Consider the following 19132-nt stretch of genomic DNA (forward strand, 5'->3'; position numbering starts at 1 on the left):
AAGACCTATAACATAGACAGTAGAGTTATAAACATTTTATTTGCTTTTATTTTTTCTTTTTGAAATACAAAATGTGCACATTGAGTTTACACAAACACGCGATGGCCAAGTTCAGTGTACATGTATTGTACTACTCTTAATTTCTACACTGGTGATAGCAGGGCAGCTTTCAACATCCTATGTCTACACCAGAATAGATACCTGATTTATTGTTGCAGAGACAGTTGCAAATTTCCTCCTACTCTAGCCTCGTGGTCTTGGTGATATTTCTGCAAAACAAGGAAGGTGTGTGTATCTTTAGTAATACTGTGGCAGCTTTACGATTTTGGCTTAAGGTCATTAAAAATAATCTGAATAATTGGAGTTTTATGATGAGCTAAATCATAATACAATCCAGAGGAGTTGCTTAGCATTTATATTCATTTTCTACTAAATTTTGGTATTCTCGTGCTTACTATAATGGAATCAGTGGTGCTTTCAAAATGAATTCTACTTGCTGTTTGTACCTAGTAGGCATTGGGGTAGCCAAGATTTCTTTGTCCCTGAATGGCACATAATGTAAAGGTGCCAGGAGGCAGTCAGAATGGAATAGGCCTTGAATGCGGTTAAGAATGAACTTGCTAAGCACTGCCATGGACTAGAGGACAGATGTCCTGACCCTTTTCATAAGCCTGTGGACATCCTCGCTTTGTTTCACACCTTCTTGGACTTCCACTTAGTGACAGAAAACAGTCAACCTATAGGATTGAACAAATCCAAAATTACATATATCATGTAGGCCTTGGCTATAATATGTATTATGAAAAATTGAGAAGTGCTTATTAAATAAGCTCTATTAGGCATATGCTGACATCTGGGATACACTAATTTGTTTCGTGTTATAAAAAATGCCAGATAAATGAAGGTTTTAACAGAAGGCAGCAAATCCAGAGAAACTGGGACTATGTGTGTGTGTTTTTTTTTCCAATTATAGTAATCTTGTTTTGTTTACTTAAAGTATAACTGGAATTACAGTATTCAAACATGGAAACTAATAGCTGGAAATTCAGTGCAGATGCTACTATTTTAGAAAACCATTTAAAATCCTGGGGCTGAATACATACAAGTGAGTAGCAAAAAACACTGATATTTTAAAATCACCAATAATGTGAAAGCTTCAATAATCACATGGCTAAAGAATGAATAAAACTATATGCCAGATTCTATTCCTTTTGAATATTCACAGGGTATGAAATGACTTAGAACATCCCATGGACTCAGTGGCATTATGAAAAGGATGCAGATTTATAAATGGACAACTCAAATCTTTTGGGGGTTGCTTTATATTAAAACAAAGCTTGTTTGCATAATGTGCCTCATTGTAAAGCTGAGCAATCTATGCTAAAAGTGGTAGCTCCAGCTTTGTGTGATAGAATCGTTCACGTTTGTCTATTTGAGGACGTATTTGACAAGCTAAATCACATTTTCGAAGAGCTGCATGGAGCGCATGATGTTTTCGTCCTGTAAGGGAGAAACAGTGGAATTAAATTCACCATATCTGTAAAGGAAAGTGCACTATTTTGCCTCTAAGGATCGCCAACCCCCACCAACCTCCTGTGCCAAATGTTCAAATACTGTGTCTGCAAATGTAAATACGCTTCTATCCATTTTCCACGCTGATACTGTGGAGAGCCCGTTTTATGTTTTGCTGAGTCCACCAAGCTTTAAAGACCTATTTAACTCTGACTTGGTGTTAAGAGAGGATATTTCTCCAATTAGAATGCCAGTACGGAAACTGGAGAGGTAGCACAGAGCGTATACAAAATGAGCAATGCAAACTGCCATATCTGGTCATCAGAGGCCAAATCACAGGGACTTGTACAAATGGAAGGAGACAGGGTTTATGTGTGAGCAAAGAGTCAACTTCATGAAGATTGGAAGTTGGGATTTAGGAGATGGGTTGGCAGTAATTACACCTGTCCTGAGTCTGTTAGAGATAAATCTCTGTTACCTTTAGGAACATTTAAAAATGAATGGTCTCTCAATGCCAGGGAAAGGATTGTTTGGAAGAAACCATTGCCCAGTATCTGAAGTTTAGTATATTCCTCTGAAACTTAAGGGGACAGATGATGGGGTACTTGGAGATTGTGATCATTTATAGTAATGGAAAATGGTAGCAGAACTGATGACATCCACTGCTGGAGGCCAGGTAACGACACCGCCATTAGCAGGTTGATGTCACCAAGCTAATTCAGGGAGACCGTGACATTGAAATATGAATTGAAAAATAAGCAGGCATCAGGAAAGGGAAAGTATATCAGTTTGAAAATAATGAGAAAGTAAAACGCCAGCAAACTTTTTGTCTCCAAAATTAGTTTTAAAACTCTTTAATTGTTCTACCCACATACCAAGTCAAATAATTCTAGGTATGCTAAATCTGGTCTGCCACCAGACGGCGGACAACCACATGGCCTTTTCCTCAGGATTTTCTGCTGTTTAATTTTGTGACTGACTATTTTGTTGAGCCAAAGACATATCTCGTTCACATACACTGAAGCAATGGTGTTTATATTAGAAATTGGATATAAATTTGGTCAGTGATACACTGCTGGCCATACTGGAATCCTAAATCTTTGGAGGATATGATAGACAAGATATATTCTAGTTCTGGGGAAAGAACAATTCAAATCTCACATATATTTTATCCTCAGTGATGAATATTCTAAAGGATTTGAAGAGCAAAAACACACTCGTACAACCTTCACCTCTCCAGGGCTTCCCTCACAGCCTGCCTCAAGGTGTGTGGACTAATAGAATGTGTAAATCGGTGATTGTTTCCACAGTGGTGGGCTTGTTGCATCTCAGTTGTGTAGAAGTGGTGATTTTAGGCATATGACCTTACACTTTGCTCAGTTCGTGGTGGCTAGCTGATAGTGCTCAGTCCAGCTGTTACAAAAGCAAAAGGGATAGTTCCTGTACTATCATTACTTACTTTTTGACAACTTTCGATGAATTCATCTATGGTGACGACTCCATCTTTGTTTTTGTCCATTTTCTGTTAGGGGATTACAGAACAGAAAACTTGACTCAGACATACCCCTCAGGACCCTCACACCTGAACTGAACAAGCTGAAGCAGATGAAAAGAAAGCCCAGCTGCTTATTTGATGGGGAGGAACTGCTTCAAAACACAAACTAGTAGTTTCTTGGTGATAAGACTCATATGAGGCTGACTGATTTTAGGCTGTTGCCTTTTTAATAGAATGTGGTGCAGATCTAGAGTCTCTCTGTTCTAGGAAAACCCCAGCTACCATAGAGTTCAGGCAACTTGACACAGAACCTTGATTTTCTCATCTTTAACATGGGGCTAATGACGATATAAATAAGCTCATAGAGTCTTACGAGAAATGAGTGAAAACAAACACCCCAAGACACATGAGACATGGCAATTGCTTGCTTAACTTAGTGTTCTATTGAGGATATGGTGAATGAGTTCAATAAGTGGAATTATCAATATTATGATAAATTCAAAACCAAAATTGCTAAATTAATAATGGTACTATTCCATGGTTGAATAGTAAATATTCTATAGTTTTGTCACTTTCAGTAAAAAATTATTTTCCTTCACATTCTTTTGAATTGTCATGATGCTTTGCAAGCATCAGGAAATTTGCTCTTAATTTCACTCCCTCTCTATTGCATTCCTACCTGGAAAAATGTTTCAACATGTTGTCTGGGAGCATCTTCTTTGAGGACAGGATATGTACATTTACCCATCATATCGTATATTGCTTTCATTATATCAAGCATTTCCTGAAAAGGAAAAGGCAGTTACATGAGGTCACAAATGATGTGAAAAGAAACCACTCTGAGAAGCCTTGACAGGTTATTCCTACTCAGTTTTCCAAGTTTCAATCTTGGTTGTCCCAGAGGAATAGCCTTATGCCTTAAAAGCAGCAGAATCAGAATGTAAGAATCAAGTCTGATCTTGGTTTCAAGATGAAGTAAATTCCTGTGTATCTAACATGATCAGAAAACACCCTGGTTTAAGATTTGGATTTCCATACAACTTCATACAAGCTATCTTTGCATTATAGGCTTATTATATAATTTATATGTTGACTATCAATTTCCATTTATTGAGAATAAGATATATTCCACATCATGAGAATTATACTAAAACTGATAAGTCTCAGAGCTTACTAGGGATTTCCATATGTTTTTCCTATTGTGACTTTAAAGTCACATATAGATTAGTCAAAATATTATGCTGGAAATGCTTTGAAATTTTAATTTTTATTAAAACCAAATCTAATTTTTGATTTGTGATTTCCAGTCTTAGTGAAAAAATATCTAGTTAACATAGACACTCAGATTTATTGTTCATACTTGTTTTCTTTTTGAAGTTTCCATGTAAGAGTCTGGATTAAGTCGATAATATGCATGTAATATACTTTTACTTTTGACAGTATTCAATTCCATTTTAAATGATAAAATTTGTAGTTTGTAACCCATAGGTGAACCCCTATGGTTTGAGTGGAAGATTGTTTAATATAGCATTCATGAGATGTATAAGATGTAAGTGCTAAGAACAGCATGTTTGTGTTAAACATAGAAAGGGATTATAAGACCAAGAGATACCTACTATCTTGGAGGCATCTGAGTACTAAATGTTTATTGTATACCAAACATACAGGAGGCACTAAGTATCCAGGAGACATGCTCAATGTACCTGAATACTTAATACTCATGAGGTCTTAATTCAGCCACCCGTTTGTGAGATCCATTCTGGCCCCCTGTGTCCTCTGCTCAACAAACACAAAACCCATGGACATTGATCAGGTTAATTGTTACATTATAACTATGGTCAGGTGAACTTGTCCCTGTATCTTCAACAGAGCCAGTTAATGTTTGTCCCAAGATACCTTCTATTTGAGGAGCCTTATGCTCAAAACACAACTCTGGGGAAAGCTAGTGAGAGAAAGAACAGGTAGACATTGAATCACATCCAGGATTCAGGTAATATGGTCCTTCAACCTACCTTCACTCCATCCTCAATTTGTTATCTTACCCCATCCTTCCCCACTTACTTCTCATTGTGTTTTAAATTAGTTTAATCAGCCATTTGATATGCACATCCTAATTTGGTCTGTGAGCCTTCTTAGATTAGCCCACCTGGAAATGTACTTGGAAACCTACAATTGCCTCAGGCCATTTCCCACATAATACAGGTCACTACATAATTCACACAATGTTAAAACTGCCTCTGTTCCCATGTGGACCATATTATACAGGAGAAAAAAAGGTTACAGGCCAAATATTCTAACATGGTTTGGGTATTTTTCTTCCAATCTCATTCCAACCACTCTCTTTATTCCATGTACAGCATTTATTAAAATGCTATTAGAAATCAAGATGTAATCCAGATTAACAATAAGCTATTTCTACCCATTCCAAATTTTTCATCAGTGTTTCTCCACCACCACAGAAAATACGTTAGATTCCTAAAAAAGTGATTTTAGAATGATAATTGCAATCATTTAGCATCTCAAGTTAAAAAATGAAAATGGTCCAAAGGCTAGCTGTGTTGGTGAGGCATTTCTTACTTCTTTAGTGATGTAGCCATCTTTATTTATGTCATACAAATTAAACGCCCAGTTGAGTTTTTCTTGTACTGTCCCCCGAAGCAAAATAGAAAGACCTTTGATGAAATCCTAAAAAGAAATAAAAATACAATTTGATATAGAATTTCTAAAAAAAACAAACTCTAATAAAATTCTTTGTCAAATGGTACAAATAAAGCTTTCAGACCTCTGGATTTTGAACCATTTACTTAGCAAAATGGTTCATGAATTCCTGATCGTCTTTTCCCAGCATTCTCTGTGGGCATAAGTACTCCTTAGGTTTAAATTTCATTATTTAAAAAATAATTATATTTATTTATGTATATGTTTTCATTGTGCTGGGTCTTCCTTGCTGCACAGGCTTTTCTCTGTTAGTGGCAAGTGGGGGCTATTCCTATTACAGTGCCCAGGCTTCTCATTGCGATGGCTTCTCTTGTTGTGTCTCTAGGGCACACAGGCTTCAGTAGTTGCAGTTCCTGGGCTCTAGAGCACAGGCTCAATAGCTGTGGCTCACGGGCTTAGTTGCTCCAAGGCATATGGGATCTTCTCAGACCAGGGATCGATCCTGTGTCTCCTGAGTTGGCAGATGGATTTTTTACCACTGAGCTACCAGGGAAGCCCAACATTCTCACTTTCTAATTGAAAACTGTGACTTAAGTCAACTGGAAATTGTGTCAGAACAGACACCCAAAAGCAAGACCCATAAGCAAGTGTTTAAGTGGTCTTACTTCCTACTGCTGCTGCTAAGTTGCTTCAGTCGTGTCCGACTCTGTGCGACCCCACAGAGCAGACCCCACAGAGCCCACCAGGCTCCCCCGTCCCTGGGATTCTCCAGGCAAGAACACTGGAGTGGGTTGCCATTTCCTTCTCCAACGCATGAAAGTGAAAAGTGAAAGTGAAGTCGCTCAGTCGTGTTCAACCCTCAGCGACCCCATGGACTGCAGCCCACCAGGCTCCCCCGTCCATGGGATTTTCCAGGAAAGAGTACTGGAGTGGGGTGCCATTGCCCTCTCCGTACTACAAGTGCAAAATATTCTTTTACTGAAAAGAATCTAATGACAATGTATCTTTTAAAATACGAGCACATACATGACACAATTCCCATGGAAAAGATCTGCTAACTAGAGATGTAGATTGTCCTTAAGATATGGGCCAAGTGAAGCCTTTACTTAGAAATCAAGTTGTGGGCAGTGGTTAAGAGAACAGAGCTGGAAGCCAGGCAGCCTGGATTCAGATTCCAGCTGTATCAGCTGATAACTCTGTTCTCTCAGACAACTTGACATCCTTTTATCTCAGTTTTCATGAATGGAGAGATTACCGTATCTAACTTCTCAAAAATTTTTATGAGGATTAAAAGTATTAAGCTGTGTGTAACTGTGTGGCATGGACACTGGCTATGTATTTGTTAAGTAAATGGAACTCTCAGTCAACATCAAGGTTAGGCAGGTTTGATTGAATTGCAGACAATCCAGATTAACTCTGTCAAGTTCATATATATTTGTTGCTCAGTTGGCAGGGTTAACATCACAGTATGGTGGATTCTGAGTTCACATGGAATCGACAATCTGCTGTCAGGCAGGAATGAAAGAGCAGAAGGGAGTTCCAGGAGTGGACTCTGGGCAAAGGTGTATTCTTGCTCTACATTCCAATATTTTGTAGTTGTTTTCCTGTCTCAACTTCTTCACAATTTTTTTTTAATAGATGAGTGACATTCATTTAATTAAAAATGTAAAAATATATAAGATGGTTCATGAAAAATCTTCCTCCCAATTCTGGACCCCATCCACCCTATTTCTTTCCTCTAGACAACTGACTTTAGTATCTTCTTGTGTTTACTTCTGAAGAATTTTTGTGCATATATGAGTATAAGGCATATTTATTTAAATATCTATTTCTTATCCTTTTACAAAAATGGTAGTGTAACAGGCTGCTTTGTGTGTGTGTGTGTTTTAAAAACTTAGCAATAAAACTTGGAAATAATTCCTGTCTTTTCCATTGTTGCATACATATGAATATCTCATAGTTTATTTAGCCAATATCCCATGGATGAATTATTTAAAGATTTCCAGTCTTATTATAAAGAAAGCTGTAGCGTGACTTTATATATACATAATATATATGTTGAATAAGTATGTCTACAGGATGAGTTCCTAGAGGTGGAACCTCTTGGTCAAAAGATTCGAACATTGATAAATTTTATATACTTATTTTCAAATTTCCCTTCCAATTCTCTTCTCAAAATCTATGCTTAAGAATATTATAGCTTGTCAATACTATATGGATCACAGTTCTGATCTTTCTCAATCTTGTAGATTAATATTTCTATCTCAGGTTATTAAAATTTGTATTCATTCTACTGTGAATAAATTTGAGCATTTTTTTGAAATGTCTTGATTTATAGAAACTCTTCACATATTAGTAAAACTATCCCTGGTCTGGAATATATCTTCACATATTGTTTCCCGGTTTGTCATTTCTTTCTTTTTATTATGCTGATTTTCTGTCAAGTAGGCATCTTTTGGTTTTTATATTCTAGAATTTGTCAGCCTTTTACTTCATGTCTCTTTGTTTATGTCATATTCACCATAAGTTTTAGAGCCTTAGGTAGAGCTGGGGTTCAATCCTGGTTCTGCCATTCATTAACTGTATGACTTTGGATAAGTCACTTAACATCTCTTAAGTCTGGAACACCTCATCTCTAACATGTGGCAAGTAATACAGGCCCTAATTTTTTTATCTGCAACTCACCACTCCCATCCAACAATATTTTTTAATAAACTGAAAAAGAAGAACCTTTATTGGGAAGATAGGGGTGGTGGTGAATTTTGGTGCCAGAACTTATTTAATGCCAAAATCTGAACTGAAATGACATGAAACTATTCTAATATCTATTTATCTGTTTATCTCTATCATTAATCAGCTATTATCAGTCACATTAATCAAAAGACATTAAATTCTATTTTAATATTTCCAAGTCATAGTAGCTTGACACAGTATAAGCTTATTTATCACTCACATGCAGTGAAATATGAGTGAGGATGGTGTTCTGTTCTGTGCAGTCATAACAGAGATCCAGGATTCTACTTTGCTTCAAGGCAAACCGAAATATGTAACCTCACAGTTTCCACAGATGGGAAGAGAGAAAGTGTGGTCACTTCCACCAGTCTCCTCCTGTTGGTTGAAATTCAGTCTTGGCCCCACCTATCTGGGTAGGAGGAGAGGCTGGGAATATGGACTGATCATGTGATCTTAAAGCAGAAGGCATGGACATTGGATCAATAGCACTCTCTGCTACATTTATTGTTGAGAGTCTCTTGGACAGCAAGGAGATCTAACCAGTCAATCCTAAAAGAAATAAACCCTGAATATTCATTGGAAGGACTGATGCTAAAGCCGACGCTCCAATACTTTGGCCACCTGATGCGAAGAGTCTTCTCATTGGAAAAGACTCTGATGCTGGAAAAGATTGAAGGGCGGAGGAGAAGGGGGTGACAGAGGATGAGATGGTTGGATGGCATCACTGACTCAATGGACATGAGTTTGAGCAAACTCCAAGAGATGGCTGGCATGTTGCAGTCCATGGGGTTTCAAAGAGTCAGACATATCTTAGTAACTGAACAAAAATAGTTTTACTGTACAAATGTTACACAGTTGATTATAGCATACAGCAGATCCTGCAGGAGACATTAATAATATAGAGTATATGCACAGTGTTGTGTGTCTAAAATCTGCAAGACTCTGAATGACAAATTCAGTTGGCTCTGAGGAATTCGGGTGAGGGACTGGGAATCTATATGTGCCTCGTTGGCTGGGCTGGATGAAGCACAAGCTGGAATCAAGATTGCTGGGAGAATTATCAATAACCTCAGATACGCAGATGACACCACCCTTATGGCAGAAAGTGAAGAGGAACTAAAGAGCCTCTTGATGAAAGTGAAAGAGAAAAGTGAAAAAGCTGGCTTAAAACAACATTCAAAAAGTGAAGATCATGGCATCTGGTCCCATCACTTCATGGCAAATATATGGGGAAACAGTGCAAACAGTGACAGACTATATTTTTGGGCTCCAAAAATCACTGCAGATGGTGACTGCAGCCATGAAATTAAAAGATGCTTGCTCCTTGGAAAAAGAGTTATGACCAACCTAGATAGCATGTTAAAAATCAGAGACATTACTTTGCCAACAAAGGTCCATCTAGTCAAAGCTATGTTTTTACCAGTAATCATGTATGGATGTAAGAGTTGGACTATAAAGAAAACTGAGTGCCAAAGAATTGATGTTTTTGAACTGTGGTGTTGGATAGGAGTCTTGAGAGTCCCTTGGACAGCCAGAAGATCCAACCAGTCCATTCTAAAGAAAATCAGTCCTGAATATTCACTGGAAGGACTGATGCTGAAGCTGAAACTCCAATACTTTGGCCACCTGATGTGAAGAACTGACTCATTGGAAAAGACCCTGACGCTGGGAAAGATTGAAGGCAGGAGGAGAAGGGGACGACAGAGGATGAGATGGTTGGATGGCATCACCGACTCAATGGACATGAGTTTGAGTGAGCTCCAGGAGTTGGTGATAGACAGGGAGGCCTGGTGTGCTGAGTCCGTGGGGTCACAAAGAGTCGGACACGACTGAGTGACTGAACTGAACTGAACTGGCAGGACAGCACAATTGCTAAGAGATGTATGCTGGGCCAGACTGCTTGAGTTTGAATCCTGACTCTCCTACTTTCTAGCTGTGCAACCTTGGGCAGCTTGCTTTAGTTCTCTGTGAATCTGTTTCCTAATTTGCTAAAATGACGATAATCATACCTATGAAGATTAAGTTACTGTATGTAATTCATTCATCATAATGCCTGACTGAGAAAGAGTGCTAAACAAGTCAGCTAGTCTTATTGTATGTAGGTATTATTAATACTATTTTTAATGTTATTTTCATATAGTTAGTACAGTGACTGACACAAAATAAGTGCTTGTTTTATAATCAGATTCAGAACTACCTCTCACAGCATTGCAGACAGAGCGATCATCTGGCCTGTGCTTAAATGTGTTCATTGTAAGATCACTGAGTAATAAGATGACCAATGTCATTGTTAACTGGCTTCCTTGGAAAAAATCTTTTTTGTAGTACCTGCTGTGGTTAATATCTAATAAATATTGAGCACCTATTTGGTGCCAGGCCCTCAGCCAAGCCCTTAAGTGACATCACTTTGTCATCCTTCTATTATCCTGTGAAGTAGCTTTGTTTGCTGATGTTTCACAGAGAGGAACACTAAGGCTCAGAGGGTCTCACAGGGTGTCAACCACATGATGGCAAAGGGATTTTTAGCTCCAGTCATATCTGGATCCAGGGCCCCTCCTGTCTTATCCACTCCACCCTTTGGGTTTAAGCAAATTAAGTAGGAAACTTCCATTTCCCTTAACCTTGCATCAGGATGGTTTCTGCTGTACCTCCCAGGATCTACTGCTACTCAAAATATGTTCATTTCTTAATCATTTCTACTTTCTAGAGACTTTTCACGTAGCTAATCAATTTTGAAAAATAACTACAATAGCCTAGTTTTAAATTTGATTTTGATTTAACCTTTATTAATTCATCCATTAGTTTGTCTTTAAAAAGACATTTTTTTACCACCATGCTTATAGTATATAGCCATTACAACTAATTTCCCAAATTATCATCAGCATTCATCACAATTACTATGATGAATATTACATAAATATTATAATAGCAACATTAGGCATGGTCTCATATCATTAACACCAGACTAAATTTACATGTGAAATTGGATACAATATGCTGTGAGTAATTGACGGTACATTTTTAATATGTAAGTAATTTTAAGTAATGAAATCACTAACAGTCTTTGCCTTACCCGTACCCTAGCTATGAAAGATTTTATTAGGTGAATTGGAACGTTTGATTTCTATGTTATGGCTAAACTAAGGCCATGCCGGAATTAATCTTGTTGGTAAAGTGCAGCAAAGACTAATAAGATATTGTCACAGGTGATCATCGGCTGCCAAAGTGGAAGAAATGTGACAGGGGACGGGTACCTATGATAGACTCATGTCTTCACTAATAGCTGTTGTTGCACTGGGGCCAACCCATGGACCACTGCTGGCTTCTTGGTCCACACCTTTACTGAGCCACTGCCAGGTTCTCCTCTTATTTTGTCAGCGATTTTTCTTGGTTACATTGTGAGATGACACACTGAGTTTCCTGGCCCAGAATAGTCATTTCAGTAGCGCTCAACCTGTGCGAGCATCTAGTGAGTGAGGAGGTACTTTGCTCACTCTGCCCCGGGGCCACTGACCGAATGACCTCTCAGGAGTTTGTGCCCCCTTTTGTCATCCTGGTGCCACAAGTGTTGAGATGTTAGTGTACCAGTTTACTTTTTATACCTCCGGAGCTTGTCACCTCCTCTCCAATGCCTTCCCTGTAGACCCAGCTGACATCAGCCCCTGTCAACTCTTGGGATAAAGAGCTGCTAATTGGACTTTTTGTTTCTAGGAACATACCTTAACTTCCCTGCTGAAAATTCTTCAATTCTTATCTTGTTCCTTTCCTCCTGCAGTTCAGCCTCCTTGGCATCCTGCCTCAGATGTGTGGAGATCTGCCCTTGGCCTCCTGAGCCAGCTCTCCTGTCACTCTCCCCCTTTTGCATTTCATCTTCTGGGTGACCTAACAAATGTTTTCTCTTCATTCCCCTGCCTCTGCCTCACTCTCCACTGCTCCCCATCCTGAGCCCTTATCCTCTTTAGCAGCTCCTGCTTGTCCTTCAGACCTAGTTCCTCAGGTCCATGGGAGGGACTCTCTGATACAGCGCACTAGTACCCTTCCTTGTTGATTCCACACCATCATCTGCTTTCCTTTATTCTGACACTCACTGAAATTTCTGTTCATGTGCAAGATGCACTCTTCCCAGTTTTAAAAAAATGCATACCTTCTAAATGATCTGGTTCCCATGATACATATTAACAATCTTCACACAATTCCAGTGTGTGAGTGGGGATTTCCTCACTCCAACACCAGATGTAATCAAGTAATCTCCAACACCAGATGTCTTACAGTTCAACTTACTTCTGATACTTTCTTCCTGGAGATACAGCCAGATTCTACATGACAGCCCTTTCCTGGCCCCCAGCTTTAGATGCTACTGCAAGAATAGGTTGTCACCCATGCTTCTGACCAATGGGCTACAGATTGGAGTTTCCAACAAACCTTTACTTGGGTTCAAGTAATTTGCTATTACTCAGCTCACAGTATTACAGCTCACAGAACTTCCAGAAACATATACTTACTAGATTACCAGTTTTTAAATAAAAGGATATTTAAGAGCTTTTAATAAAATTCCTAGATAGCTTACCAAGACTAATCATGAAGAAACAGAAAGTATGAACAGATCTACAACTAGGAAATTGATTCAGTAATCACAGACCTCCCAAAAGAGACAAGCCTAGTAGCAGATGGCTTCACTGGTGAATTCTGCCAAATATTTACAGAACTAACTGTTCCAAAAAATTGATGTGGAAGAAACACTTCCAAATTAGGCCAGCCTTACCTGGTGCCAAAACCAGACAAAAAAATCACAAGAAAATTACAGGCCAATATTCCTGATACGCACAGATGCAAAAGTCCTCAACAAAACACTAGCGAACCAAATCCAAGAGCACATTACAATGATTATACTCCATGACAAAGTAGAATTTATCCCCGGGGATGGAAAGGTGAATCAATACATGAAAATCAAGTAATATAATATTCCACATTGACAGAATTAAGGATACAAATCTTATGATCATCACAATAGATGCATAAAAAGCATTTGACAAGTTCAATACCCTTTCAAGATGTATACTGCCAACAAACTGGGAATAGAAGGACAGTACCTCAACATAATAAAGGCGATATATGAAAAGGCCACAGCTAACATCACACTCAGTGGAGAAAATGGAAAACTTTCTCTCGGTATTAGGAGCAAGACAAAGATGTCCACTCTTGTTGAGTATTCTTAATACAACAATAATAATGGAATAAAAGGCTCAAAAAGCCCCAAAAATTATACCACCAAACTCAAATTTTCACCCTAACAGCACTAAATCCCTTTCAGTGTATCCAAAGTCAAAGCATTATTTAAAAACACACACACACACACACACAAGAAACTTAAGACTTACCTCAAAACTTACAGCTCCATTGTGGTCCGTATCGAATGCATTGAACAGAAAATGCGCATATGTTGTAGAGTCTGAAATGTTGGAAATAAAATAATGATAAGTTAGCATTTCAATATTCTACAAAATATTTAGATAGCATGTCCAAGCCTCTTCTACTCAGGAGAATATACTTTGACTTGTGGTTTCTTTGCTTTCTTCCCAGCTGCCCATCCTCTCTCAGTAGAGGGTTGTAATTTGAGGTTCAGAGGCATGAATTACCTACAGAGACCATTGGTGACAGAAGCATCTCTAAGTTTCTGGATGGAATTTCTCTGAATACACGGGAGTCTTGGATGATGCTACTGACACTGGGATGAGTAATGTTACCTTAGGTGGGTGTGAGGCTTAAGCAAGTCAAATCTAGAAATTGATTAGTGCTTGGCAGGGACTATCTCTAAAAGAAGTGAAATAATAACATACTAATAATGAGACACAGATGAATTGCTATTATTGGTGGTGTAATTATTAGTTCATCATTTTACAACCCAGATAGGGATACTGGGATTCAGAGAAGTTGAAAAACTTGCCCGAAACTACACAGTCCATTAGCAGTAGAGTGGAACATCACTTAAGCACTTCTGACCAAAACACCATGCTAGCCCAGAGCCAGTAAGGTTGCCTGATGAAGTGGAAACAGGAGTGATTTGGGAAGCTTCTGTGGCTATGTTGAAATGGATTGTGTGGTCCTAAAGCTTCCCAGGTGCAAGCAGTGGGGTGCTCCTGCTTTGCCTGGGTCCTGGGTGGGATCGAGGCTCTGGGCAATGGCAGACTGCTTGTCCTGGGGTCGCAAGATGCTGCTTAAAGGACACTGAAGTTCTCTGAAATCCAACACTTCCTCTGAGTTTGCTTCTATATGTTATTTCCCTCTAGTTTTTTTCCTTCCTCTTCCCTTTTTTCCTTCGTCTCCGTAATCTCTGAACTTTCTGCCTTTTACTTGAAATGTGTTATATATATATATATTTCTTATTGTTTTCTTTCCTTAGTGCAGTTTTCATTTTTAAGTCCCTCTGTGCTTGACCCTTGATCAAATTTGTGTGATTATTTTAAATGTTTCATCTCATGGGTTTTAGCCTTTTATCTTAACCTTTTTTTATATTAAAAAATAGTAACCTTTTAGATCATTGGCTCTAGCCTTTTATCTTCTGTTTAAAATCTCATCTATTTCTATTTTATAACTTTTATCCTTTATTTTTATTGGGATTTAACAAAACTTCTGTTCGCCTTTACTTTATGAATTGCTTTTTGAAGGCTGTCAAGAGACTAAGTCATAGAAGCAGTGGAGAATTTCTCTCTCCAGATAAAGGAGGTCAGAAGTCGTGCAGACTCCTCTCCTAGCTTGCAGGCATCCATGGCTTTTGTAGGCATTATTTTTCCTGAATGCTTCACCCCGCTGGTTAACTCTCTTGAAGGCCATGTATTTCATGAGGTAAACGGTACACTCAATTTCTCAAAATAATGATGACATTGTTTTTCATCTCTTACCTTTAAATATGATATGGTGGTTTAGTTGCTAAGTCACGTCTGACTCTTGTGACCCCATGGACTGTAGCCTGCCAGGCTCCTTTAACTTTGTCCATGGGATTCTCCAGGAAAGAATATTGGAATGAGTGGCCATTTCCTTCTCCAAAATATGATATGAGGAACCACTTATCTTTAAACATATGAATTAATATGTTTTCAATGAACCAAACAGACACCACAATTGGGCCTAAGTAGTACATTAAAGGACTGTAAGTAGAGTGGATGTCCATCTAGAGTTGACAGGTTGCAGGAAGAAACCCTTTTGGGTATGGAGCCAGGATTTTAATTGCAATCAACTTAGTGCGATTGTTGGGAAGTTCCATTAGAATTATTAAGAATTGCCAGCCTTCTTTTTTTTTTCACGAACATGTTTTGCTCTCAGCAATATTTTCATAGACTTCTTGAACTATATAGTGCCCTATGGAGAAATGAGTTGACAGATGGAATGCTAAACTTATCTTCAGGAGAAAAAAAAAGGGATTTTGCCTATTTTAAAATGAGCTCATTAAGCAGATATTTTGTTACTTTATACAGTCAGGGTAAATGCCTTTACCTTAGCAAGCAGAACTCACCATGAATATAAGGCACAGAACAAACAATACTGGAAATTTTTTAAAATTTAAAACACCAAGATAACATAGGCATATAATAATTACCATTCTTTTTAGATGGGGTTGTTTAGTTTAAACCTTGACCAATGGGACCCACACTCTGAGGGTTTGCCCTAATGTGGTTCAGAGGACATCTTATTCCTCTAAATGTATCTTGGCAAGTTTCCTGGAAATGAAGCCAGTTTTCCAGCCTAGATAGGAGATACCAGGTGGAGAGATGGTATCATCTCTTAGATGGCCCAAATTTGAATCTCAGGTCAACCAACTATTAATCATGTGGCCATGGCAAATTGTTTAAGCTCTCTGTAACTCAGTTTCCTCACCTACAAAATGATAAGTGTACTTCATAGAGTCGTCATGAAGACATTAAATGAGATACTACATGCAAGTTCTTAGAACAGTCTTAGGCAAATGTTAAATGTTCACTAAATATCAGTTATTATTGTTATTCTTTCAGAGACAAGTCACTCTCATTTCAACCACCTCAAATAAATGTGATCATTTTGTTTACAGATTTAATATATTCCATTTGAAAAAGTTCCTATTGTGTGTGTGTGTGTGTGTGTGTGTGTGTGTGTGTATGAAATCTCTATTGTGAAAGGGTCTGAACTTCTAATTTAATGGAACTTTAAACTCTGGGCTTTCCTGGTGACTCAGATGGTAAAGAATCTACCTGTAATGCAGGAGACCCAAATTCAATCCCTGGGTCAGGAAGATTCCCTGGAGGAGGGAATAGCTACTCACTCTTATATTCTTGCCTGGAGAATTCCATAGACTGAAGAGCCTGGTGAGCTCCAGTCCATGGGGTCGCAGAGTCAGACACAACTGAGCAACTAACACTTCATGTTCAGTGAAGACTAGTATCATTATGTCATGAAAAGTATTGAGGTTCTGACAGAGCTTGAATTTCTTCAGCAGGCATTTGGAGATAGCGAAAGTTTTTAAAGGAGAATGATGCTACTAGCTTTAGAGCTAAGGCACTGGAAATGTCTGCTGGGCATAGAAATGGATTCTGCAGAGAAAAAGGAAATTGTCCACAAAAGGATCTCAGTCTGATTTCATCTGACTATGCTCTTCTTAAATACTCAGCAAACATCTGCTAAAAGGATGAGTAACTGGCATTCTGGAGTCTAGATTTCAGTACAGTTCGGGGTTCAAAATATGTAACAATGGTCTTTGTTCTTCCTGTATGACCTGACATGTCTCCTCTGACCACAACTCTTTCCAAACAATGAAAACAGTTACTGAATTTCATATGCTGACTTTGTTCAGTTTCTCATAGTTTTACTTGTGAAACTGAAAATTAAATGTTGAAATTTCACAGATAGGGGACAAAATTTATGGAGCCTTAGACTAGGAAGTGACCTTCCATACCATTTAGCTATTTATCTACATTTAACAAAAGTGGAAAATGGGTGTAGGTAATGTTAGGTACAGTGGCTATGGTCACCTAGTTAGCCAGTGGTAGAGTCAGTAATGAAATCAAGACATTTCAACACTTACTCTTATAAATAAAGATTATTAGGGAATTCCCTGGTGGTCCACTGGATAGGATTTCAGGCTTTCACTGCTGAGGGGCTGGGTTCAATCCCTGGGGGAAATTAAGATCCTGGAAGTCATGTGGCACAGCCCCCCCACCAAAAATAAAAAAAAGAATGTTAGACTAGAAAGAAAACTTGAGGATTCTTCTGTTCCACATTTGGTAAATGAACAACCTGAGGCCCAGAGAAATAAACTATTTAAGTCACACATCTTGGTGCTGGCAAAGTCTATCCATAAACTCAGGACTCTTGACTTAGTCCAGTACCTTTAACCCAACTGTACCCAGACCACAGTGATAATATCAACTGAACCCTTGATTGGAAAGGCCACTGATACACATATTTCAGAATATTTGAACAAATGCACTTGGTTATCATGTTCCAGGTCTGTGGGTTGAAGTCAATCTGGTTGATTTCTTTCTTCCCACCACCACCCCTACTCCCACCTGAATTCATGCACAAGATACAGAATTAGTTCATTGCATTTGGATATACTATTCACGGCACTGTGACTGCAGTAAGGCGGGTTCACTCACTACATGAGTGGTAGTTTCTGCTCACTACGTCCTCTATAAATTACTCTGAAAATTCCTAGAAATAGAAGTGTATTCGGTGGATGCAGTTATTTGGGAAAAAGTACTTAAATCTTTATGTCCATAAAACTCATCTAAATGCCTCAAGTGCCTTACACAGTGGATGTTCAATAAATATTTGTTTAGATTTTTCTGACTGAAACTCATTCCTTCAATAACTGTTGATCAGGTACCTCATATCGTCAAAGTAAGTGCAAAATTCCTACAATACAAGCAGGGGTAAACCAGGAGACTAAGTTTCATGAGCTTTAAAAATGCCTTAAGAGCTTCTAAGCTAAGGCTTCCCTGTAGGTGGCATTGGAAAACACTGCTATAATGATATAGGTAATGCGGTTTCCTCTTGGCTAGTTTTATAGGAGACATACTTTATCCCCTACAAACAGGAAGCCTCTGTTCAGTTCAGCTGTGCTGATATCCAAAACTCCAAACAAGTTGTGCTTGGTAAACCATCCTGCTAAGCCGTAGAGAAAACTCAAGAGCCTGACACAGTATAAATTGCAGGAGATTCTGGCAAAAAGACAAAGTCTCTTCCTGGAGGAAATGGTGAGACATTGTGATTTATGATCCCATCATTGCTACGACTCCTAATGAGAGACATCTGTTGCTTTCAGGCCATCAAACTAAATAAACGACTTCACACAAGTGTGAGGACGTCCTAACAGGGATTTGACTGCCACCAGAGAATACATTCTTTCTTAGGACATTTTCCCTTTTCTAGCGGCACTGCAAGATACAATTTGCATGCATGATATTAATTTTTAAAATTTCAAGTCATCATTCTTAAAAATATTTCATTTTGTTCAGTAATGCCGGATGCTTTTAGATTTATGCATTCAATTAACATGAATATTCAAAGGATTTTTAAGAGAGCAAAAGTGATTTTTCCACAAATCCCTTTGGACTTTGTAAGAAGACTCTCTTGCTAATTATTATGCTTAAGTAGATGTTCTCTAATGTTGAAATGTTATTTTTCAGATAAAAATACATTTTTAATGTGAAGTTGTATCCAATTTGTAGTATGTAATAACTTTCATTTGAGATAATAAAAAAA

At 38.3% G+C, this 19132-nt stretch overlaps 1 protein-coding gene across 2 annotated transcripts in view; it reads right to left on the reverse strand.

The window, feature by feature from the left end:
* Nucleotides 1-51: 51 nt before the first annotated feature.
* KCNIP4 (potassium voltage-gated channel interacting protein 4) overlaps nt 52-19132 on the reverse strand; it is a 579638-nt gene continuing 560557 nt past the window's right edge. For both annotated transcript variants that reach the window (XM_005897072.3, XM_005897071.2), the window contains exons 4-8: nt 13777-13847; nt 5585-5692; nt 3687-3791; nt 2972-3034; nt 52-1500 (exon numbers count right to left, since the gene is read on the reverse strand). In XM_005897072.3, coding sequence (XP_005897134.1) covers nt 1453-1500; nt 2972-3034; nt 3687-3791; nt 5585-5692; nt 13777-13847 — 395 coding nt within the window. In that variant the 3' untranslated portion in view covers nt 52-1452. The remainder of the gene's footprint in view (nt 1501-2971; nt 3035-3686; nt 3792-5584; nt 5693-13776; nt 13848-19132) is intronic.

Source organism: Bos mutus, chromosome 6 (genome assembly GCF_027580195.1).
Source record: "Bos mutus isolate GX-2022 chromosome 6, NWIPB_WYAK_1.1, whole genome shotgun sequence".
NCBI classification, from domain to species: Eukaryota; Metazoa; Chordata; class Mammalia; order Artiodactyla; family Bovidae; genus Bos; species Bos mutus.